Source organism: Erythrolamprus reginae, chromosome 4 (assembly GCF_031021105.1).
Source record: "Erythrolamprus reginae isolate rEryReg1 chromosome 4, rEryReg1.hap1, whole genome shotgun sequence".
Lineage (NCBI taxonomy): Eukaryota > Metazoa > Chordata > Lepidosauria > Squamata > Dipsadidae > Erythrolamprus > Erythrolamprus reginae.
Genome location: NC_091953.1, coordinates 8,820,092 through 8,841,236, shown reverse-complemented (window position 1 = coordinate 8,841,236; position 21,145 = coordinate 8,820,092). Strand labels below are relative to the sequence as shown.

At 43.2% G+C, this 21,145-nt stretch overlaps 1 protein-coding gene across 1 annotated transcript in view; it reads right to left on the bottom strand.

The window, feature by feature from the left end:
* Positions 1-21,145, bottom strand: part of TMEM135 (transmembrane protein 135) — a 203,107-nt gene that overhangs the window by 145,574 nt on the left and 36,388 nt on the right. The window contains exon 4 of the mRNA XM_070749598.1: positions 18,873-18,906. Within this exon, the coding sequence (XP_070605699.1) occupies positions 18,873-18,906 (34 nt within the window). The remainder of the gene's footprint in view (positions 1-18,872; positions 18,907-21,145) is intronic.

Below are 21,145 nucleotides of genomic sequence, written 5' to 3'. Positions count from 1 at the left end.
TGGGAGTTGGGGAAGGGTGGTTGCATGAGAGGGAAAAATACTAGCCACAACAAATTCTTTCTGGCGATTCAAGGTCATCCTTTGTTCAGCACCAGCCGGAAGTACAGGGGAGGATCAGAGAACCGGAGTGGTCCATGTGATGAACTTGTCGGTGTGGGGATGAGGGATGAATCTTAACCTGGGTGGAGAACTGTAGGAAAAGCTAGCAACGGGTTGGCTACAGTTCCTAATCAACTTGGCTCTGTTAATAAATTGGAACTTGAAAGAAGGCCAAGGTTTGCACTCTGATTTATTTCTCAAATGCTAATTTATTTATTTATTTATTGGATTTGTATGCCGCCCCTCACAACAACATGCATACTAATCATTCATACAATTTGGTCATGATAGTTCATGCCCCCCCCCCCAGGCCTTCCGGCAAAGCCAGGTCTTCATGGCCTTACGAGAGGCCAATAGGGTGGGAGCAGTAAGTAAGTTGATTCCATAGATGCTGTTACTTTCCCACCAAAGTCATACCTATTTATCTATTCACATTTGCAGGCTTTCAAGCTGCTAGGTTAGCAGGAGCCAGGGCAAGTAACAGTAGCTCATCCCGTCACAGGGTACCTGGGTCTTGAACCGCCAACCTTCTGGATCGACAAGCCCAACATCTTAAGCGCTAAGCCACCACAACCCCAATACAGACAATAACCTCCCGCCAACCCTATTCTAATTCTGAATTTTATCTTCCAACGCAGGGTAAAGAAACCTCAATTTCTTAATCAAGTAGAAACAATTTTAAAAAGATTATAATAACAATTATTTACAAATAAATTTACGAGACCGCTTCTGCCGCACGAATCCCAGCGACCGATTAGGTCCCACAGACCTCCTCCGGGTCCCGTCAACAAAACAATGTCATTTGGCGGGGCCCAGGGGAAGAGCCTTCTCTGTGGCGGCCCCGGCCCTCTGGAACCAACTTCCCCTGGAGATTAGAATTGCCCCATCCTCCTTGCCTTTCGTAAGCTCCTTAAAACCCACCTCTGCCGTCAGGCATGGGGGAACTGAGATATTCTTTCCCCCTAGGTCTCTACAATTCATGTATGGTATGTTTGTATGGATGGATGTTTGGTTTTACAATAAAGGTTTTTAGTTGTTTTAGTATTGGATTTACATGCTGTTTTTGGTTACTGTTGTTAGTCGCCCCGAGTCTACGGAGAGGGGCGGCATACAAATCCAATCAATCAATCAATCAATCAATAAATAAATAAATTTAAACTCAAATAAATTCAGTGGAATCTAGGATTCTCCCCCTCCCCCTTAAATAAGATGAGGGCTTGTCTTTCCTTTTATAGAACAAGTAAAAGGGAGCTTTGCCATACCAGACTCCTTGAAAATGAAACTGCCTTCCATCAAATTTGACTTTTACAATCTTTGGTAGAGGCAACCTTCTCCCTCGACCCCCACCCTCAAACTAACCATTAATGAAGACCCAAAGAGTTTCTCACTGAAGATACAAGACCTCAGATGGTCAGCCTCCCCATCTGTCAAATTCCAAAAGGTGTTTACATTAACAATTAACAGGCCTGAATTCCCACAGGTTCAACTTCAGTATTCTGTAATCACTTTTTAAAAATTGGCTTTCTATCATTATTTTTCTGAGACTTGGGACAAAAAAGAACAAGTGTGTGTTCAATCACACTTGGCCAATAAAGAATTCTATTCTATTCTGCATTAAAAGTGGGAACAAAATTCATAGAAACATAGAAGATTGACAGCAGAAAAAGACCTCATGGTCCGTCTAGTCTGCCCTTATACTACCTTCCTGTATTTTATCTTAGGATGGATCTATGTTTATCCCAGGCATGTTTGTTTCAATTCAGTTACTGTGGATTGACCAACCACGTCACGTCTGCTGGAAGTTTGTTCCAAGCATCTACTACTCTTTCAGTCAAATAATATTTTCTCACGTTGTGAGAATTCAGAGTTATATCTCAATTCAGGCTTATATCTCAAGAGCATTTAATTTAGAGACTGTAATTGCTGCGGTCAAAAATATTTTAAAATAACCAGCAGAAGAGAATATAGGGTTACGAAACCCTTGACTCCAAGACATCATACACTACACATTTTGGATTATTAACTGACATACTAAGTAAAATTCAAAGTGTTGGTCATGACCTTTAAAGTCCTCCATGGCTTTGGACCAGACTACCTCCGGAACCGCCTGCTACCGCACGAATCCCAGCAACCGATAAGGTCCCACAGAGTTGGCCTTCTCCGGGTCCCGTCGACTAAACAATGTCGTTTGGCGGGCCCCAGGGGAAGAGCCTTCTCTGTGGTGGCCCCGGCCCTCTGGAACCAACTGCCCCCGGAGATTAAAATTGCCCCCACCCTCCCTGTCTTTCGTAAACTACTCAAGACTCATTTATACCGCCAGGCATGGGGGAGTTGAGATATTCATTCCCCCTAGGCCATTACAAGTTATGCATGGTATGTTTGTGTGTATGTTGATTTTATAATAAGGGTTTTTAGTTGTTTTATTATTGGATTGTCACATGCTGTTTTTATCATTGTTGTTAGCTGCCCTGAGTCTACAGAGAGGGGCGGCATACAAATCCAATAAATTATTATTATTATTATTATTATTATTACAGTGTTCCCTCGCTTTTCGCGGGGGATGCGTTCCGAGACCGCCCGCGAAAGTTGGATTTCCGCGAAGTAGAGATGCGGAAGTAAATACACTATTTTTGATGAACAGTATCACAAGCCTTCCCTTAACACTTTAAACCCCTAAATTGCAATTTTCCATTCCCTTAGCAACCATTCAGATTATTACTCACCATGTTTATTTATTTGTATGCCGCCCCGAGTCTTCGGAGAGGGGCGGCATACAAATCCAAATAATAAATAAATAAATAAAATAAATAAAGTTTATTAAAAAAAATATTTATTAAAGGCAGACGAAAGTTTGGCGATGACATATGATGTCATCGGGTGGGAAAAACCATGGTATAGGGAAAACCCCCGCAAAGTATTTTTTAATTAATATTTTTGAAAAACCGTGGTATAGACTTTCCGCGAAGTTCGAACCCGTGAAAATCGAGGGAACACTGTAGTATTATTATTATTATTATTATTAAAATGCAATATAAATTTTGAAGTTAAAAACAAATAAACCAGATGCCAATTCTGAAAGTTGTTCCACGCTAAACCTGTGGAAGATTAACTCTCTAAAATTTATCAGGAGGAAGAAGGAACTATACCTCTTATTGTAAGCCTACATATCTTCTTATAAGGATACACAATCAAATTTATGTATTTGTTTTCAATGAACATTTTCTATTCCAGTTTTGCAATAGCACACTGCATTCCTAGCAAGGGAATTGGCAGTTTTACCCTGGAGGCAGGAAATCCCACTAATGTATGCCTCTTTGTTGGAAAGATAAAATGAGGTAATATCATCTTCAAATGAAGAGATGTGCTAGAACCAGTTTTATTCCAGTGAAGACTGGTTTCCAAAAAGACAAAAGAAACTCAAAGCAGGAAACCAGATAGGGATACATGGGGTAGGTTTTATTACAGATGGAAAGGATGTCACTTCAATTTTTCTTATTTCAAGCTAGGAGTTCCCAAACAGAAACTAGCTAAAGAGCTATCTTTGTTTACAAGTAATAAATTGTCAAGCATTCACATTTCAGTGACATCGGAGACAAAAGCTACGTTGTTCGCTCAGGGAAGGTCAGTTCCCAACTGTTCTCAGTGAGGTCCACCTGGCCAGAATCTTTTATGATTTGTATAAAAATGTTGGTTTCCTTGTCTGCTGTAGAATTGTGAAGATTTGTAGTTGGTGATGGTTGTTTTGGGGTGGGTTTTTGTGTTTTGTTTTGTTTTTGCAAACCTAGAAATGATAGCTTTGCTACAGGTTTTGATAGCTTTGCTACAGTTGCTTTGATATGGGGACCTCAATGGGTCATTTGTTTGGTATACAGACCAAGGTACCTGTCTCTCACCTCCTTATACAAGCAACAATCAAATAGGATATCAGCCAGGTCTTCTACCTCTGCCGCTCCGCAAATACAGGCACACTCACTGTAGGGTATACAGTGGTACCTCTACTTACGAACTTAATTCGTTCCCTGACCCGGTTCTTAAGTAGAAACGTTTGTAAGAAGAAGCAATTTTTTCCATAGGAATCAATGTAAAAGCAAATAATGTGTGCGATTGGGGAAACCACAGGGAGGGTGGAGGCCCTGTTTCCTCCCAGGAGATTCCTAGAGAGGCCCCATGGAGGATTCTTCCCACCTTTTCCGGCTCTGTTTCCTCCCAGGAGATTCCTAGAGAGGCCCCACAGAGGCTTCTCCTCACCTTTTCCAACTCTCTTTCCTCCCAGGAGATTCCTAGAGAGGCCCCACAGAGGTTTCTCCCTGCATTTCCAGTTACAGTTTCGGAGGCTTGGGTTTGTAAGTGGAAAATGGCATTTAAGAAGAGACAAAAAATCTTGAACACCTGGTTCTTATCTAGCAAAGTTCTTAAGTAGAGGTACCACTGTACTGTAGAATGGAATTTTATCTGACCATTGTGTCAAGCTGTTCTAATCAAAATTAAACTACAAAACCTACCTAGTCTGCCTGAATCATTGCTCAAAACAAACTTTTAACATATTTGAAGGTGGTTAGAAAACCCTGAATATTTTTCTGCTCATATTCACAATGCACCATCTAGTTGAGTAGTCAGCGCAAGCGTAAAATATTGTATTGAATATTGCAGTTTGATACAGCACAAATTGTGTCTTGTGTCTTTTTTTAATGTATGCATTCATTTCTCTTCGCTTTCCTTCCTTCTCCAGCGCATGTCGCCTGTTCATTCACCGTAGGAAAAAAAAAATAAAGAAACCCTCAAAAGAACCTCGCTCAGAAAAACAAGCATTTTGAGATTAAAAATCTGAAAAGCGTTTCAGAAAGCTAATGGGAAAGCAAGGTTGCCCTGCGTTAAGAACAAAGGAGAGAAAATCTTGAATAATTTCTCTGGCTCCTGTCAGAATTCCGGTGCTGAAGTGACAGATGAGGTTTCCTGGGGCTAACATGCCAATGCCAATTAGCCATGTCAATCCACAAGTACACCAGCTGCAGGGATCTAACATTATTAGTGTATGATTTTTTTTAAAAAAAAAACTGAACACATCAGCAATGTTAAGAGTTCACATAACTCCTAAGTCTTAAAACTTGCCTTGGAACGATTTACTGTGGAGTGGCAGAAACGACCTTTGAGAAGGCAATAGGAGTGCTATTCACTTTCTGTAATTTGATTATACCATGCACTGTTAATCAAATTAGCTTATATTACAAGCCTCCCCACGAAAAAAAAAAAAGAAATCTGGATTATCAAGTAATTTTTTTCTTTTGCTTATGTTTCATAAATCTTTCTTATTTTAAGGGTATCGGTTCGCGGTCGTATTGTCCTTGCTCTATTCCAAACTGCTTATTCCACAAAATATGAGATGCTTAATATATACATAGCTAACCAATGAGGGCATCGGTTTTCAAAGAATAAAATGACTTTTGGGGAAGCATACCGAGCTTTTGCAAGCTAACGTAAAACATGTTTTCTTTAAACATATGCATTTCATTTTCAGCATCGGAACATTTTCAGCATCGGCGAGCTCCTTACAAAGTAACCAAAATAGTTTGGAGTGAAACCGAAGAGACCAAGGTGACTGATTGCTCACCTAAACTAGGTGGAAAGAATTTAGATCAATTCATTTCAGCCACAAATTACCATGCCTGTTTATGACTTTCACCAACATTGATAATATACTCTAACTCTTTGATAGTTGCTAGAAATTCGATAAACCAAAATTCATCCCTTACAATAGCAGATTCGATTAAGTCTATTTACTCTTTCTTACATACTTCGATGTTTCATTAGAGACATTTTTGGCAGAATTAATTCATTTCACTGAAACATCCTCAATATGGATGTACAGTCATACCTCATCTTACGAACTTAATTGGTTCCGGGACAAGGTTTGTAGGTTGAAAAATTTGTAAGACAAAACAATGTTTCCCATAGGAATCAATGGAAAAGCGATTAATGCGTGCAAGCCCAAAACTCACCCCTTTTGCCAGCTGAAGCACCCGTTTTTGCACTGCTGGGATTCCTCTGAGGCTCCCCTCCATGGGAAACCCCACCCCCGGAATTCTGTGTTTTTGTGATGCTGTAGGGGAATCCCAGCAGGGGAATCCCAGCAGTGCAAAAATGAGTGCTTCACTGGCAACGGAAGTCCAGAGGTGGGGTTTCCAGCGAGGGGAGCCTCAGGGAAATTGCAGCATCGCAAAAACACAGAAGTCCTTGAAACCCCACCTCCGGACTTCCGTGTTTTTGTGATGCTGCGATTTCGCTGAGGCTCCCCTCGCTGGGAAACCCCACCTCCAGACTTCCATTGCCAGCGAAGCACCCGTTTTTGCGCTCCTGGGATTCCCCTGCAGCATCGCAAAACCACGGAAGTCCGGAGGTGGTGTTTTCCATGGAGGGGAGCCTAAGGGGAATCCCAGCAGCGCAAAAACGAGCGCTTCACTGGCAACAGAAGTCCAGAGGCGGGGCATCCCAGTGGCGGCGGCTTGGGTTTGTAAGGTGAAAATACTTTAGAAAAAGAGGCAAAAAAATCTTAAACCCCGGCTTTGTATCTCGAAAAGTTTGTATGATGAGGGGTTTGTAAGACGAGGTATCACTGTACTTAGAACACATTCCCTTTCAGTGGAAATCTGCACATTCAATTAAGATTCTGGACTACCACAGGACTTGTTAATACTTTTAACTTTATGGTTAAGGCTAGAAAGATATTCCACGCATAGGCCGAGTAAATTTGTTTTGTGGTTTGGGGGAAGTATCGGGTTGCTGCTGGTAGCAGAAACAGAGCTGAGCGCGCCAGCTCTGAGTGATCAGCGGGCAGGCAAGCACGTCAGAGTGAGATTTGGCTTCTGCGCATGCGCAGGGAGTAAAGTCTTGCAAGAGGAAGCGCACATGTGCAAGGTCTTCTCGTGACATTTGCTTCGTGCGTATGCGCAGAAGCCAAATCTTGCTGTGATGTGCACGCAGCTCCGGTTGACCGGCACTCCCTGCTGTGGGGAACAGCCACAGAAAACTCCAAAGTTAACATTTATGTATGTATGTATGTAGGTATGTATGTATGTATTTATTTATTTATTAGATTTGTATGCCGCCCCTCTCCGAAGACTTGGGGTGGCTAACAACAATAAAGAAGACAATGTAACAAATCTAATATTAAAAATAATCTAAAAAACCCCAATTTAAGAGACCAATCATACAAACAAGCATACCATGTATAAATTCTATAAGCCTAGGGGGAAGAGAAAAATTTCAATTCCCCCATGCCTCACGACAGAGGTGGGTTTTAAGGAGCTTGCGAAAGGCAAGGAGGATGGGGGCAACTGTGATATCTGGGGGGAGCTTGTTCCAGAGGGTTGGGGCAGCCACAGAGAAGGCTCTTCTCCTGGGTCCTGCCAAATGACATTGTTTTGTTGACGGGACCCGGAGAAGGCCAACTCTGTGGGACCTAACCGGTCGCTGGGATTCGTGCGGCAGAAGGCAGTCCCGGAGATATTCTGGTCCGATGCCATGAAGGGCTTTATAGGTCATAACCAACACTTTGAATTGTGACCGGAAATTGATCAGCAACCAATGCAGACTGCGGAATGTTGGTGTAACATGGGCATATTTGGGGAAGACCATGATTGCTCTCGCAGCATAATCTATCCCCAACAAGGGACTAGTGTCAGGCCACCTGACACAGTAACAGCGATAGGGATATGGGAGGAGTGAGAGAGAGGGATTGGCACCATGGCACATTCTTGGTGCAGGGCCCTAGATCGACTGAACAAGAAAGAATATGTCCGGGACCGCCTTCTGCTGCACGAATCCCAGCGACCAATTAGGTCCCACAGAGTTGGCCTTCTCCGTGTCCCGTCGACTAAACCAGAGCTCCCCAACCTTTTTAGCACCAGGGACCGGCTTTAAGTTAGACGAGTTTTCTACGGCCCGGTGGGGGGGGGGCTTTGGTCATATGGGGGTGGGGTTATGGAGGGGTGGAGCTTAGTGACGCAGCCCTCCACACTTCTCCACAGGGCGGGGAGAATGAGGAGGCTCCTTTGGCGGCTGGGGGCTGCCTGGCTTTGTGATTTTGACTGGGGGGGACTTAGGAAGGTCCTACTTCTCCCCCCCCCAGCCAAAAACTCAAAGCCTATCTGCTGGATACGGGCGATGAGCGGGACGAGCGGCGCCAAAGCCGGTGGCTTTGGCAGCTGCTGCAAGAGGCTCTCCGCTCTCGGGAGAGTTTAACAACAGAGGCTCTTTGGCTGCCCGGGGCGCGCGCGGGCGCACACACGCACACACCCGGAGACCTTTTCCCGTCTTCTTCTCCTCGCTCGCTCCCCTCATAACCAGCCGCCCCGCTCGCGGGGGGATGCCCGTTCGTAGCTACCAGCCCGCCAAGCGTCGAGGGGGCTTCTGAGGCTGAAGGGAAGAGCCGGAATGCCCTTCCCGCGTTTAGATTGGGGGAAACAGAGGAGGCGGCGGTTGTTTTCTCCTCGCTCCAGAAACTAGGCGATCGCGCCCCACCGCCGCCGCCGCCTCCTCCGTTTCCCCCAACGGCAAGCAATCTAAACGCGGGAAGGGCATTCCGGCTCTTCCCTTCAGCCTCAGAAGCCCCCTCGACGCTTGGCGGGCTGGCGTAGCTACGAACGGGCATCCCCCCGCGAGCGGGGCTGCTGGTTATGAGGGGAGCGAGCGAGGAGAAGAAGACGGGAAAAGGTCTCCGGGTGGCCCCGCTTGGCTCCGTCTCCCTCCACGCAGGATGGGCTTTGGGTCTCCGACGCCCTCGCCCGTTCCCTCAGGAGCGATGAGTGGGACGTCTTCTTCTCCTCGCTCGCTCCCCTCATAACCATCCCTCCAGCGTCGAGGGGGCTTCTGAGGCTGAAGGGAAGCGCCGGAATGCCCTTCCCGGGTTTAGATTGCTTGCCGTTGGGGGAAACGGAGGAGGCGGCGGTTCTTTTCTCCTCGCTCCAGAAACTAGGCGATCGCGCCCCACCGCCGCCGCCGCCTCCTCCGTTTCCCCCAACGGCAAGCAATCTAAACGCGGGAAGGGCATTCCGGCTCTTCCCTTCAGCCTCAGAAGCCCCCTCGACGCTTGGCGGGCTGGCGTAGCTACGAACGGGCATCCCCCCGCGAGCGGGGCTGCTGGTTATGAGGGGAGCGAGCGAGGAGAAGAAGACGGGAAAAGGTCTCCGGGTGGCCCCGCTTGGCTCCGTCTCCCTCCACGCAGGATGGGCTTTGGGTCTCCGACGCCGCGGACCGGCTGGAAAACCCCAACGGCCCGGTCCCGGTCCGCGGACCGGCGGTTGGGGACCTCTGGACTAAACAATGTCATTTTGCGGGTCCCAGGGGAAGAGCCTTCTCTGTGGCGGCCCCGACCCTCTGGAACCAGCTCCCCCCTGAGATTAGAACTGCCCCCACCCTCCTTGCCTTTCGTAAACTCCTTAAAACCCACCTCTGCCGTCAGGCATGGGGGAACTGAGATAAGTTCCCCAGGCCTATATTGTTTATGTATGGTATGTTGTGTGCATGTTTTTTAAACTGTGGGTTTTTAGTTTTAATTATTAGATTTGTATTGTACATTGTTTTTTCTACTACTGTTGTGAGCCGCCCCGAGTCTATGGAGAGGGGCGGCATACAAATTTAACAAATAAATAATAAATAAAATAAATAAAGAAGCCAGCATTCCCTTCCCTGGATTGGAACATGTGATTCACTTGTGGGTGTGGGGTTGTGGAAATGAACTTTAATCTAAAAAATTACGGAAGTGAATTCCAATGTTGGTATTGCATGGCAAGAATCCAGACATGGCTCTGATAATAAAAGGAACTTTTCTGTGTTCACACGGCAGTGGTTTGGGATTTATTGCTCCGATGCTAGCTGGTTCGCTGACAGACAGATGACAGACAGATGACAACACGTACCAACTCAAAAATCACATCGCCATTGCCCTGAGGTGCAAAACAATTGTAATACAGTGTTCCCTCAATTTTCGCGGGTTCGAACTTCGCGGAAAGTCTATACCACGGTTTTTCAAAAATATTAATTAAAAAATACTTGACAGGTTTTTTTCCTTTACCATGGTTTTTCCCACCCGATGACATCATATGTCATTGCCAAACTTTTGTCTGCCTTTAATAAATATTTTTTTTAAAATAAACTTTAATAAATAAACATGATGAGTAATAATCTGAATGGTTGCTAAGGGAATGGAAAATTGCAATTTAGGGGTTTAAAGAGTTAAGGGAAGGCTTGTGATACTGTTCATAGCCAAAAATAGTGTATTTACTTCCGCATCTCTACACGAAAAGCAAGGGAACACTGTATATGACCCAACCCCAACATTTGGCCTTGAATGTCACTGCAGATGAGTGTGCTGTTCCAGATGTGGAGCACATTTGCATATGCCAAACAAGTTGGCATCATCCATCAATGAAGGAGTAGGCTTAGTGACAGGTGGTCTCAAACCTACACCAATTGACAAAATATATCCTCCCGCTGTCATTGCTCCACTTAAGGATAGAGCTAGCAGCAGATGCTGAGAGAACTAAGGAAGAGAACTAAGAATGATGTTTGACATCCTCTGAACAGGCATATGCCCCAAGCCTGTTGACTCAGATCTAGGAACAAATGTCATTTCCATGGCAAAAGCAAACACATGAGGATACACAAGAACAAATTCTAATTAAAAGATGGAGGAAGGAGACCATCGAGCAAAGGGAGTATGGCTGAAGAATCCGACCACCCTTATACTACCTGGAGGATCCAGAATAGGTTGCGAATTGGAGTGGCTAAATTTAAAACCAATATACTCAAGTGGACGCTCTTAGCCGATAACACCACGTTGCGTGAACATGGAGAGATACCGAGCTCGGCCCATCTGCTGGTATGTCAGCTACTACCAGAAACATGTATTTTTGGCCAACGACAAAAGCCAAGAAGATGGCTTCATTTTGGCAGTTTAAAGTTTGGTCGAGACATGGAAGAAAAAAACAAACACACCATGTGGTTGGCCCAATAACTTGGGTCATGGTCATGGTAGCCATGAGCTACCAAACTAATTGAAAACAGATTGAAATCCCCCAGCAGCGTAAACCCAGTCTGGACAACTTTTCTACCAAGCTGGCATGCTCAAAATGATGTTTTGTCAAGAAAAAAGAAAACATTCTTAAGGTACAGTTTGAGGGAGGGAGGGAGGGAGGGAGGGAGGGAGGGAGGGAGGAAGGAAGGAAGGAAGGAAGGAAGGAAGGAAGGAAGGAAGGAAGGAAGGAAGGAAGGAAGGAAGGAAGGAAGGAAGGAAGGAAGGAAGGAAGGAAGGAAGGAAGGAAACATGCTTTGTGTAAAAGATGAAAGCAGATGCAGCAGGTACAAATTTGTTTAAAAGGTCCCATGCCTGGCGGGCACTTTATTACTCTAAGAAAAAATGATGGCCACAACTTTTCTCTCAAGGAACTGTTTTCCAAAACTTCCAAACCCATCGATGCCTAACAAAATACAGGCTTTCGTTTCAGACAATCTGTTAGCTTTATTCCCAGTTCATTGTTTTATATTGTTGTTCAATATCATTCTATGTCAGGAGTATCAATCTCAAGGCCCGGGGGCCGCATCTGGCCCATGGGGGACTTAGATCTGGCCCACTGGGCCACCCTGGAAACAAGGACTGGCTCTGGAGGTCCATTTTCTCTGGCAGTGGGTTGCAGGAGGCAGTTGCAGCCAAAAACGGAGCTCGGGAGCCCGTTTTCTCCGGCAGAGCACTCGGACCGCCACAGGCACCTCTGGCACAAGAGATATTGAGCTGGCCACGCCCATCCTTCCATGTCCCCTCCTAGCCCCCTGAGATCAAACATAACCCTGAAATCGAGTTTGACACCCTTGTTCTATGTGTTGGCAGCTTCACATGTGTTTGTTGTGGCCCGCCAGCGGCCTGCGCAGCTGGCACTGGAGTTGGACAGTGAGGAGGCTGATGAGGACTCGGTGCCAGAGGTAGGAATGCAGCCAGGGCCTACAGAACCTCCAGTACCTTTTGTCAGTGATGAGAAAGGAGGGGCAACTCCTTTCCTGAATGCAAGAGCAGGCAGGGCTGCCAAGAGGCAGCAAGGTTTACTCTAGAGGAGGCCTCCTCATGAGTAACACAGGGTAATTGGCCACTTCTCTATATTTAAGAACAATAGTAGATGGAAAGCTGCAGGAATCAATTAGTTCAAACTCTTCCCTGCCTTGTATTGTGAAGTCCTGTTTCTCTTGTTTTGGTTTTCTTATCAAGAGGAACTAATTGTCTTGTTTTGAACTAAGACTGACTGAACCTATGGCAGTTCCTAATGAATGCTAATTAGCCACTGACTTTCTGCAAACAAGGATTGCTTCTTTTGATTTGTGTGTTTCACAAATCAGCAGTGGTTCATTAATTAAACTACATTCGTAACTGGGGACAGAACAGTGTTTTATTAACTGTTTTGAAAGCTTCTAGCTAGGAACTAGAAGAAAGATTAATAAAGAAATGTGCACATCTCAAATTGTTCCACTGAATAACACTACTCACTTTTGGCGCGGTTCTATCCTACCTGCTGATTTTTTTCCTTGAGTTGAAATACAGTGATACCTCGTCTTACAAACGTCTCGTCATACAAACTTTTCGAGATACAAACCCGGGGTTTAAGATTTTTTTGCCTCTTCTTACAAACTATTTTCACCTTACAAACCCACCGCCGCCACTGCGATGCCCCACCTCCGGAATTCCGTTGCCAGCAAACCACCCGTTTTTGCGCTGCTGGGATTCCCCTAAGGCTCCCCTCCATGGGAAACCCCACCTCTGGACTTCCGTGTTTTTGTGATGCTGCAGGGGAATCCCAGCAGGGGAATCCCAGCAGCGCAAAAACAAGTGCTTCGCTGGCAACGGAAGTCCAGAGGTGGCGTTTCCCAGCGAGGGGAGCCTCAGTGAAATCGCAGCATCGAAAAACACAGAGGTCCGGAGGTGGGGTTTTGAGGACTTCGGTGGTTTTGCGATGCTGCGATTTCACTGATGCTCCCTTCACTGGGAAACCTCACCTCCAGACTCCCATTGCCAGCGAAGCGCTCGTTTTTGCGATGCTGGGATTCCTCTGCTGGGATTCCCCTGCAACATCACAAAAACACAGAAGTCCGGAGGTGGTGTTTCCCATGGAGGGGAGCCTCAGCCGCGCAAAAACGGGCGCTTCAGCTGGCAAAAGGGGTGAATTTTGGGCTTGCACGCATTAATCACTTTTCCGTTGATTCCTATGGGAAGCATTGTTTCATCTTACAAACTTTTCACCTTAAGAACCTCGTCCCGGAACCAATTAAGTTTGTAAGACAAGGTATCACTCTATTTGGGATCTTCTTTGATGTACTTCCTCCATATTTTTTGCCAGCTTTTTATCTTCTGTATCTTTTACTTCCAAGAGTGATCTCAGGCCCACTTTTCCTATCTTATCAGATAAAAATAACTGCTGTGATCACGTATCCTTTTCTCCTCTGGCTGGAATCTGGGGTTCTCTTTGATCTCAATATATCTTTAGAAGGATCGCCTTATATACATATATGTTACCAATACATCCCTTTTCTGGCCATCTTAAAAATGTCTTGCCGTCAACATGTGCCATCCGAAATAGATTTGGAAAGACTTGTGAACGTTTGTCCACCCTCCACTAACAGCGACTATCATTTTCAGTTCCTCGGTATTACAGAAATGTTGATTCATTGATTGCAACTGGTTGAGATGCTGCAGTCCACATTCCTCCCTACGTTAGATCTAGTATTAGCTTACATATATCTTTTTGTACTGGCTCCTAGTGAGATCATTGGCTGTTTTGTTAAAACTGGAGTGCAAAAGACATCTACCTCCCTCAAAAATGAGGAACCTCTGCTGATTCAGGTGATCTCAACCACCAAAAAAAAAATGATAATGAAGGAAAGATGCAAAGAATCATCAATCAGCAACATCTGGAACATCAGAGGTTCCCCAATTGCAGATCTTGATACTTGCATTAATATAAATATTTAAAACAAAACAAAACAGCCATTTCCAGAACTGGCATGATGTTCTTAAATGCAATAGCAGGAAATACATTTCGTGCAGTGGTAGTGGTAGCAGAAATTTCCTGTCATTCGCCAAACTGGCAGCAATGACTTGGCGGCCCACACTCCTGGTCCTCCGGTCACTGCAGATTGCCAAAAAAAAACCCTCTGCACATGTGCAAAGGCTTCTGCCCATACTCAGAGGGTAATTTCTGGGAAGTACACTTCCATTTGCAATGCGAACCAGCAGGGACGGTAAGTAGAAGCCTGATTTCATGGCCTTGGTATTTAGTATCTATGACCACTTAATAATTCCTCAGAAAGTTTACAATAAGGATACTGTATTTCTAAAACTTGGCCATAGTCAAATGTTCCAAACAAGACCCTGAATTCTAAAACAGTCACACTGTATCAATCAGATTTAAAACACATCCAACACGCATCCAACATGCGGCTGCGTGTTTGGATGCGTTTTTGCTGCAGCAGGATACAGGATACAATTCATTGAAAACAAATAAGACATCCCCTGGAAATAAGACGTACCACATCTTTGGAAGCAAAAATTAATATAAGACGCTGTCTTATTTTTGGGGAAACACGGTATGAGAGAAATAGTAGAAGAAAGGAGTACAGAATTAAGTATATTCGCCAACTTGAGTTTATAAAAATAATAAAAGCAGGAAATAAATACATAAATAAAAGTTGACTTATCTTTTGATATGCAGAAGTGTTGTTAAATCACATTAACAGCCCTCCCACACTCCCAGGTTAGAATAAATAAAATAAATTTATCCTCCTCCATTTCGGCAAATACACAGTCATGTTGCTAAACAATGAAAAGTTTCTGTCACCCTAGGAAAAAAGAGTCACCCGGGGAATTGAAAAACAAATAAAGAACCACTGGCCCAACCTTCTCCAAATTCTCAGGAGTTTTACCCTAAAAATTCCCCAGCCAACATGGCAAGAAATGAAAATTTTGCAAATTAGCTCAAGCCCTAAAAATCTTCAGGCCAGGAAGACTAATATTATACAGTATACTTAGTCTTTAAAAACCCACCTTTGTCGTCAGGCATGGGGGAATTGAGATATCCCTTTCCCCCTAGGCCTATACAATTTTTTTATTTTTATTTATTTATTTAATATGTTTATTGAATATATACATTAAAAACGGGGTACAGAAAAGTAAAGGGAATATATATAATGTACATTCTAGCAATTATAGTTTACCTATATAGTACGTGTAAGTGGGGAGGGAGAAAAGAAGAAAGGGAAGGGGATTAGGGAAGAAGGGAAAGAGATACAAGAGGAGGAAGGATAGAAAATTAGAGCAAAAAAGAGTAGTAAGAAGAGTGTAGAGGGCCAGCGTTAGAGCTGGGGCTTCCATGCTTTGCAGCCTGTGGTTTAAACATATAGGTGGTGTAGATTTCCCTGAAGTTTTATCCATATGTTTGGTTTTAATAAGGGCTTTTTAGTTATTAAATATTAGATTTGTTATATGCTGTTTTATTATTGTTGTTAGCCGCCCCGAGTCTGTGGAGAGGGGCGGCATACAAATCTAATAAATAAATAAATAAAATAAATAACGCCAGAGGTAATTTAAGTTGTTATTTTAATACAAAACCAAGTTTTAAAAAATGCACTGGTTACCTAAGTTGCCTAACCACTTCATCGATTATTTAGTGGGTACCTGAATCTTTTTCATCTGAAGAATGATGCTGTGAAATCCAAAACATATTACAGGTAATCCCCATTTAACAATTGCTCATTTAGCAATTATTCAAATTTGCAAAAGCACTGAACAAGAGGTTATTGAGGACTGGTCAATCCCATTCACACAGCAAAACATACCTACACTCATTGGCCAGGGGGCTAGGATCTAATTGCCCCAAGCTTGGCAGCACAGATGAGTCTTTAGACATTTAGGGAAGGCGAGGAGGGTGGGGGCAGTACAAATCTCGGGGGGCAGCTGGTTCCAGAGGGCCGGGGCCCCCGCAGAGAAGGCTCTTTCTCTAGATTCCGCCAAGTGACATTGTCTAATTCAGTGTTTCCCAACCTTGGCAACTTGAAGATATCTGGACTTCAACTCCCAGAATTCCCCAGACAGCCTTCGCTGGCTGGGGAATTCTGGGAGTTGAAGTCCAAATATCTTCAAGTTGCCAAGGTTGGGAAACACTGGTCTAGTTGATGGCTATCAGGGGGACAGCTACATGGGGAACTATCATTACTTTAATGGATTTATGAATTTGGATATTTTTATTCAACTAACAGAATCATTTAAATATATATACTAGCGGAACAATAATATAAGCAATACTTTCAATATTTTCTCGGTTAAGATAGCCACATTTGAAAAACTCTAAAAGAAACTTTGTTGTTAAAGTCATATCCTTAAGCCTATTTACTTAACCATTGTAAATTATCCACGAACAATTTGTACGGAAATATTTAACATGACTCATGGGAGCAGGGAGTGGGACAATTATTTTTAACTTTACACCACTTTGTAAAATTATTGTTCCTGTTATTTTTTTAATAACACTCTAATCACACAATGCCCTCACAGAATCCAAAGATTATCTCCCTGTCACATCTAAACCAAACTTCTTGTTTTTCATTCAAAGGTTTCCAGCTTCTTACCCACCCCTTGGCTGTCCGGTGTGAATAAATACTTTCAAGAGTGCAGATTTGTCATACGATCCGTCTATTGGCTATGAATTCTATAGCACAGCCCTGTGCTTCTTCTATTCGCACTGGAAGTAAATCTAAGTAAGCATATAATAATAATTTATTAGATTTGTATGTCGCCCCTCTCCGAAGACTCAGGGCGGCTCACAGCAATAATAAAAGACAATATAACAGTGAAACAAATCTAATATTTGTTGTTTTTAGCTCTGGCCCTGCTCCTGCCCCAAAGACTGTGGATGTGGGGGAGACATCCACATGCTGCAGGCCTGTTTTGCCCCCGGTGGAGTATGCTGATGAAGGCTCCTCTGACCAAGAAGACATGAGTGACAGGGAGGAGGAGAGTGGGGCAGACAGCTCAGAAGGAGATCAATTATCTAGCTCCTCCTTGGATTCAGAACAAGAGTTAATGATACAGCCACCCATGCGGAGAGCAATGCATAGGCAGCAACAACTGAGAGATTATTATCAAAGAAAATGAGGCCACCTGTGGTTGGGTGGGGCTGTGGTAATTAGTGAGGCTGCTATAAATAGCAGCCTGTGGGTTTGGCCATTGTGGAGGATTATCTGATCATTGTGTTTCATGACTGCTTTACTGACTTTGACCTTTTGTGTGCTGATTTTTCCCCGCTTTGAAACTAAACCAGAGCAACGTGTGTTTCACTTTGTGAAAGAAGAAGGGCTGTGAATTTCCTCACAGCTGCAAGCTAAGTATCACAGAACTGATAAGGGACTTGTACAAATTACCAGTTTGTTTGGAGACGAGTGCTCTTTGCTATACCAAAAGAGGGCTTAGTTTAAGTGAATTTTCATTATAAAGAATATTGTTTTGAATTTTAAAACGTGTGTGTGTCTGAAATTTGTACCTGTGAATTTTTGGGAGGAATCTACCAGAGAGCCCGACAGAACAATATTAAAAGAAAAAATATATATAAAACCCCAGCAATTAAAACCATACAACACATACATACCAAACATAAAATATAAAATCCTGGGGGAGATGTCTCAGTTCCCCCATGCCTATCCTAAACAATTCAACTATGCACTTCATTCAAATTTCTTTGTCCACCTTGCCATCTGTTCCATCAGTGGTGTCAGGAGTGAAATGCAGAACTTCTGAACACCTTAAGTAACTTCCTTACTTTAAGGATGGGATGGGATGAAATAGAAATAGGACTAGGACTAGGATAGGATATAGAAAAGGGGTAGGGGTAGGGATAGGAGTAGGGGTAAGAATGGAATGGAATTGAATGGAATGGAATAGAATAGAATAGAATTCTTTATTGACCAAGTATGATTGGATACACAAGGAATTTATCTCCGGTGCAAAAGCTCTCAGTGTACATACAAGCAACAAGTCATAACTCATGATCATACTCATAAAATACAATCATCAAAAATTATAAGATTATACTCTCTGTATAATTATAGTCCTGTTATTTTTTTATTATTGACTATTAATGCAGATCACATTATATACATTTTGTCCAAGCAAAATTTATTATCAACAACTTTAATGATAATGATAATCTACTGCTCCCAGAAATCCAATCTGCATTAGATGAGGAGGGCTGGCCGGAAGGCATTCTATTGGATTATTATTATTATTATTATTATTATTATTATTACTACTACTACTACTACTACTACTACTACTACTACTATTACTGTGAGCCGCCCCGAGTCTGCGGAGAGGGGCAGCATATAAATCCAATAAATATAATCTAATCTATTTAATAATAATAATAATAATAATAATAATAATAATAATAATAATGACTCAGGGAGGCTCAAAACAATAAATTAATTTTTAAGATTAATAGAACATGATAATAGTCTTCATCCCAGAAAACTTTGTTTGTTTGTTTGTTTGTTGTTTTGATTTGTAGTCCGCCCAACTCTGTGCGGACTCTGTCTTTTCAGTTTCAAAAGCAATGTGGATTTGGGCTCTAGGTATTAGTTAAGCCAATGGAAGGACTACATCTCATGGGATCAAAAGAGGAGTCAATCCATACACACATACATACACATAGCTTTTATGTATACTGCATTATAATAGCATTACTTACCAAATTGGCCATGTAAATTGTAAGCAACCCCCTCCTATAAACCAAAAAAAAAAAAGACAGAGTAATTGTTAGGGTACTCAAAACTCATTGTATTATCATATCAAACACAATGCATGCAAGAAGTGTGTCTTATTTAAAAGAAAATTCTGCCTGGGATAAACATCTATCCATCCTAAGATAAAATACAGAAAATAGTATAAGGGCAGACTAGATGGACCATGAGGTCTTTTTCTGCCGTCAGACTTCTATGTTTCCATGTAATAATAATCATTATTATTATTATTATTATTATTATTATTATTATTATTATTTATTAGATTTGCACGCTCCCCCTTTCCACAGACTAGGGGCGGCTCACAACAATAATAATAACAATATACAGTGTAACAAATCTAATATTAAAAGAAAGTATTTAAAAACCCGTCATTTAAAAAACATACAACACAAACATACCATATATAAAGTCTATAAGCCTGGGGGAGGTGTCTCAATCCCCCCCATGCCTGGCAATATAGGTGGGTCTTAAGTAATTTACGAAAGGCAAGGAGGGTGGGGCCAGTTCTGATCTCTGGGGGGGAGTTGATGTGCGGGCGTGCTATCGCGCATGTGCAAGTGCCTACACCTATAATTCAGTGCCTGGGGAGGGCAAAAACAGCATCTGCCACCCCCCCGGAGGCCCTCTGGAGGCCAGAAACAGCCTGTTTCCCAACTTCTGGTGGGCCCCATAGGCTTGTGTTTTGCCCTTCCCAGGCTCCAAAGCCTTCCCTGGAGCCGGGGTAGGGTAAAAATGCCCTCCCCCATTCCCCTGGAGGGTCTCTGAAAGCCAAAAACGCCCTCCCAGAGCCTCTGTGCGAGCCAAAAATCAGATGGCCGGCATACGCATGCATGTTGGAGCTCAGCTAGGGCAATGCCTTGTGTGCCAGCAGATATGGCTCCGCGTGCCACAGGTTCGCCATCACTGCTATACAGCATGGGTGTCTAACTCGCTGCATCACATTGCTGTCACATGACGTATCTTTTCCCCCTTTGCGGAGCTTGGGTGGGTGTGGCCTGTGTCTGACGCATCCTGTCCGCGGGCCGCCAGTTTGTACTTCTGCTCTATACAATAAACCTGCTGGTTGAGGTGATCAAACCTGCTCTTATTATTGTTAATTCTTTCTCAAAGAATGCTCAGTAAATACTTAACCCTAACCTAAGCCTAAGAATTTGTGGTGGAATGTAGTCTAGAGTCACAGGAGGGAAGGTCTGCTCCCCAGAAGGTCTGGCAGGGAGAAGAGAGCAAGAATTTATCTTCCCTAGCTAGTCACACAGTGTATCTATAATTATGCAAACATATTGGTTTAGTCTGGCAAGATTCTGTCTGTAGGTGAACAACAGTAAAGAAATGTTCTTGCCTCCTTTTTTGACACCACCAGTGGGTGCTCCATCACTAGAGGTTTTCAAGTAGAGGTTAGGCAACCAATTGTCTGTTTTCACATAGAGAGTGCCCTTCCTTTAATCTGGATAGGGCTGGAAAAATTCCCATTGGAAATCTAAAAAGCCGCTGCCAACTTGTGTAGACAAAACAGGCATGTGTAGAACCAGTAATCTCGTTTAATGTAAGGCAACTTCTTTTGTTCTTAGCTCACAATTTTTATCTTTATACAGTTGCAAAGTTGTCCAATTTATTAAAGTGTACAGTGTTCCCTTGATTTTCGCGGGGGATGCGTTCCGAGACCGCCCGCAAAAGTTGAATTTCCGCGAAGTAGAAATGCGGAAGTAAATACACTATTTTTGGCTATGAACAGTATCCCAAGCCTTCCCTTAACACTCCTAACCCCTAAATTACAATTTCCCATTCCTTTAGCAACCATTTAGATTATTATTCACCAAGTTTATTTATTAAAGTTTATTTTTAAAAATGTTTTTTAAAGGCAGATGAAAGTTTGGCAATGACATATGATGTCATCGGGTGGGAAAAACCGTGGTATAGGGGGGGAAGCCGCGAAGTATTTTTTAATTAATATTTTTGAAAAACCCGTGGTATAGACGTTCCGCGAAGTTCGAACCCGCGAAAATCGAGGGAACACTGTATTATCAAATGTATACAATAAGTTCTTAAAACAAATGCACAAAACATGATTTGCGTATTATAGAATACGATAATAGCAATATCACTTAGACTTATATATACAGCTTCACAATGCTTGCTTTATTTATTTATTCATTCATTCATTCAAATTTTTATACCGCTCTTCTCCTTAGATTCAGGGAGGCTTACAACATGTTAGCAA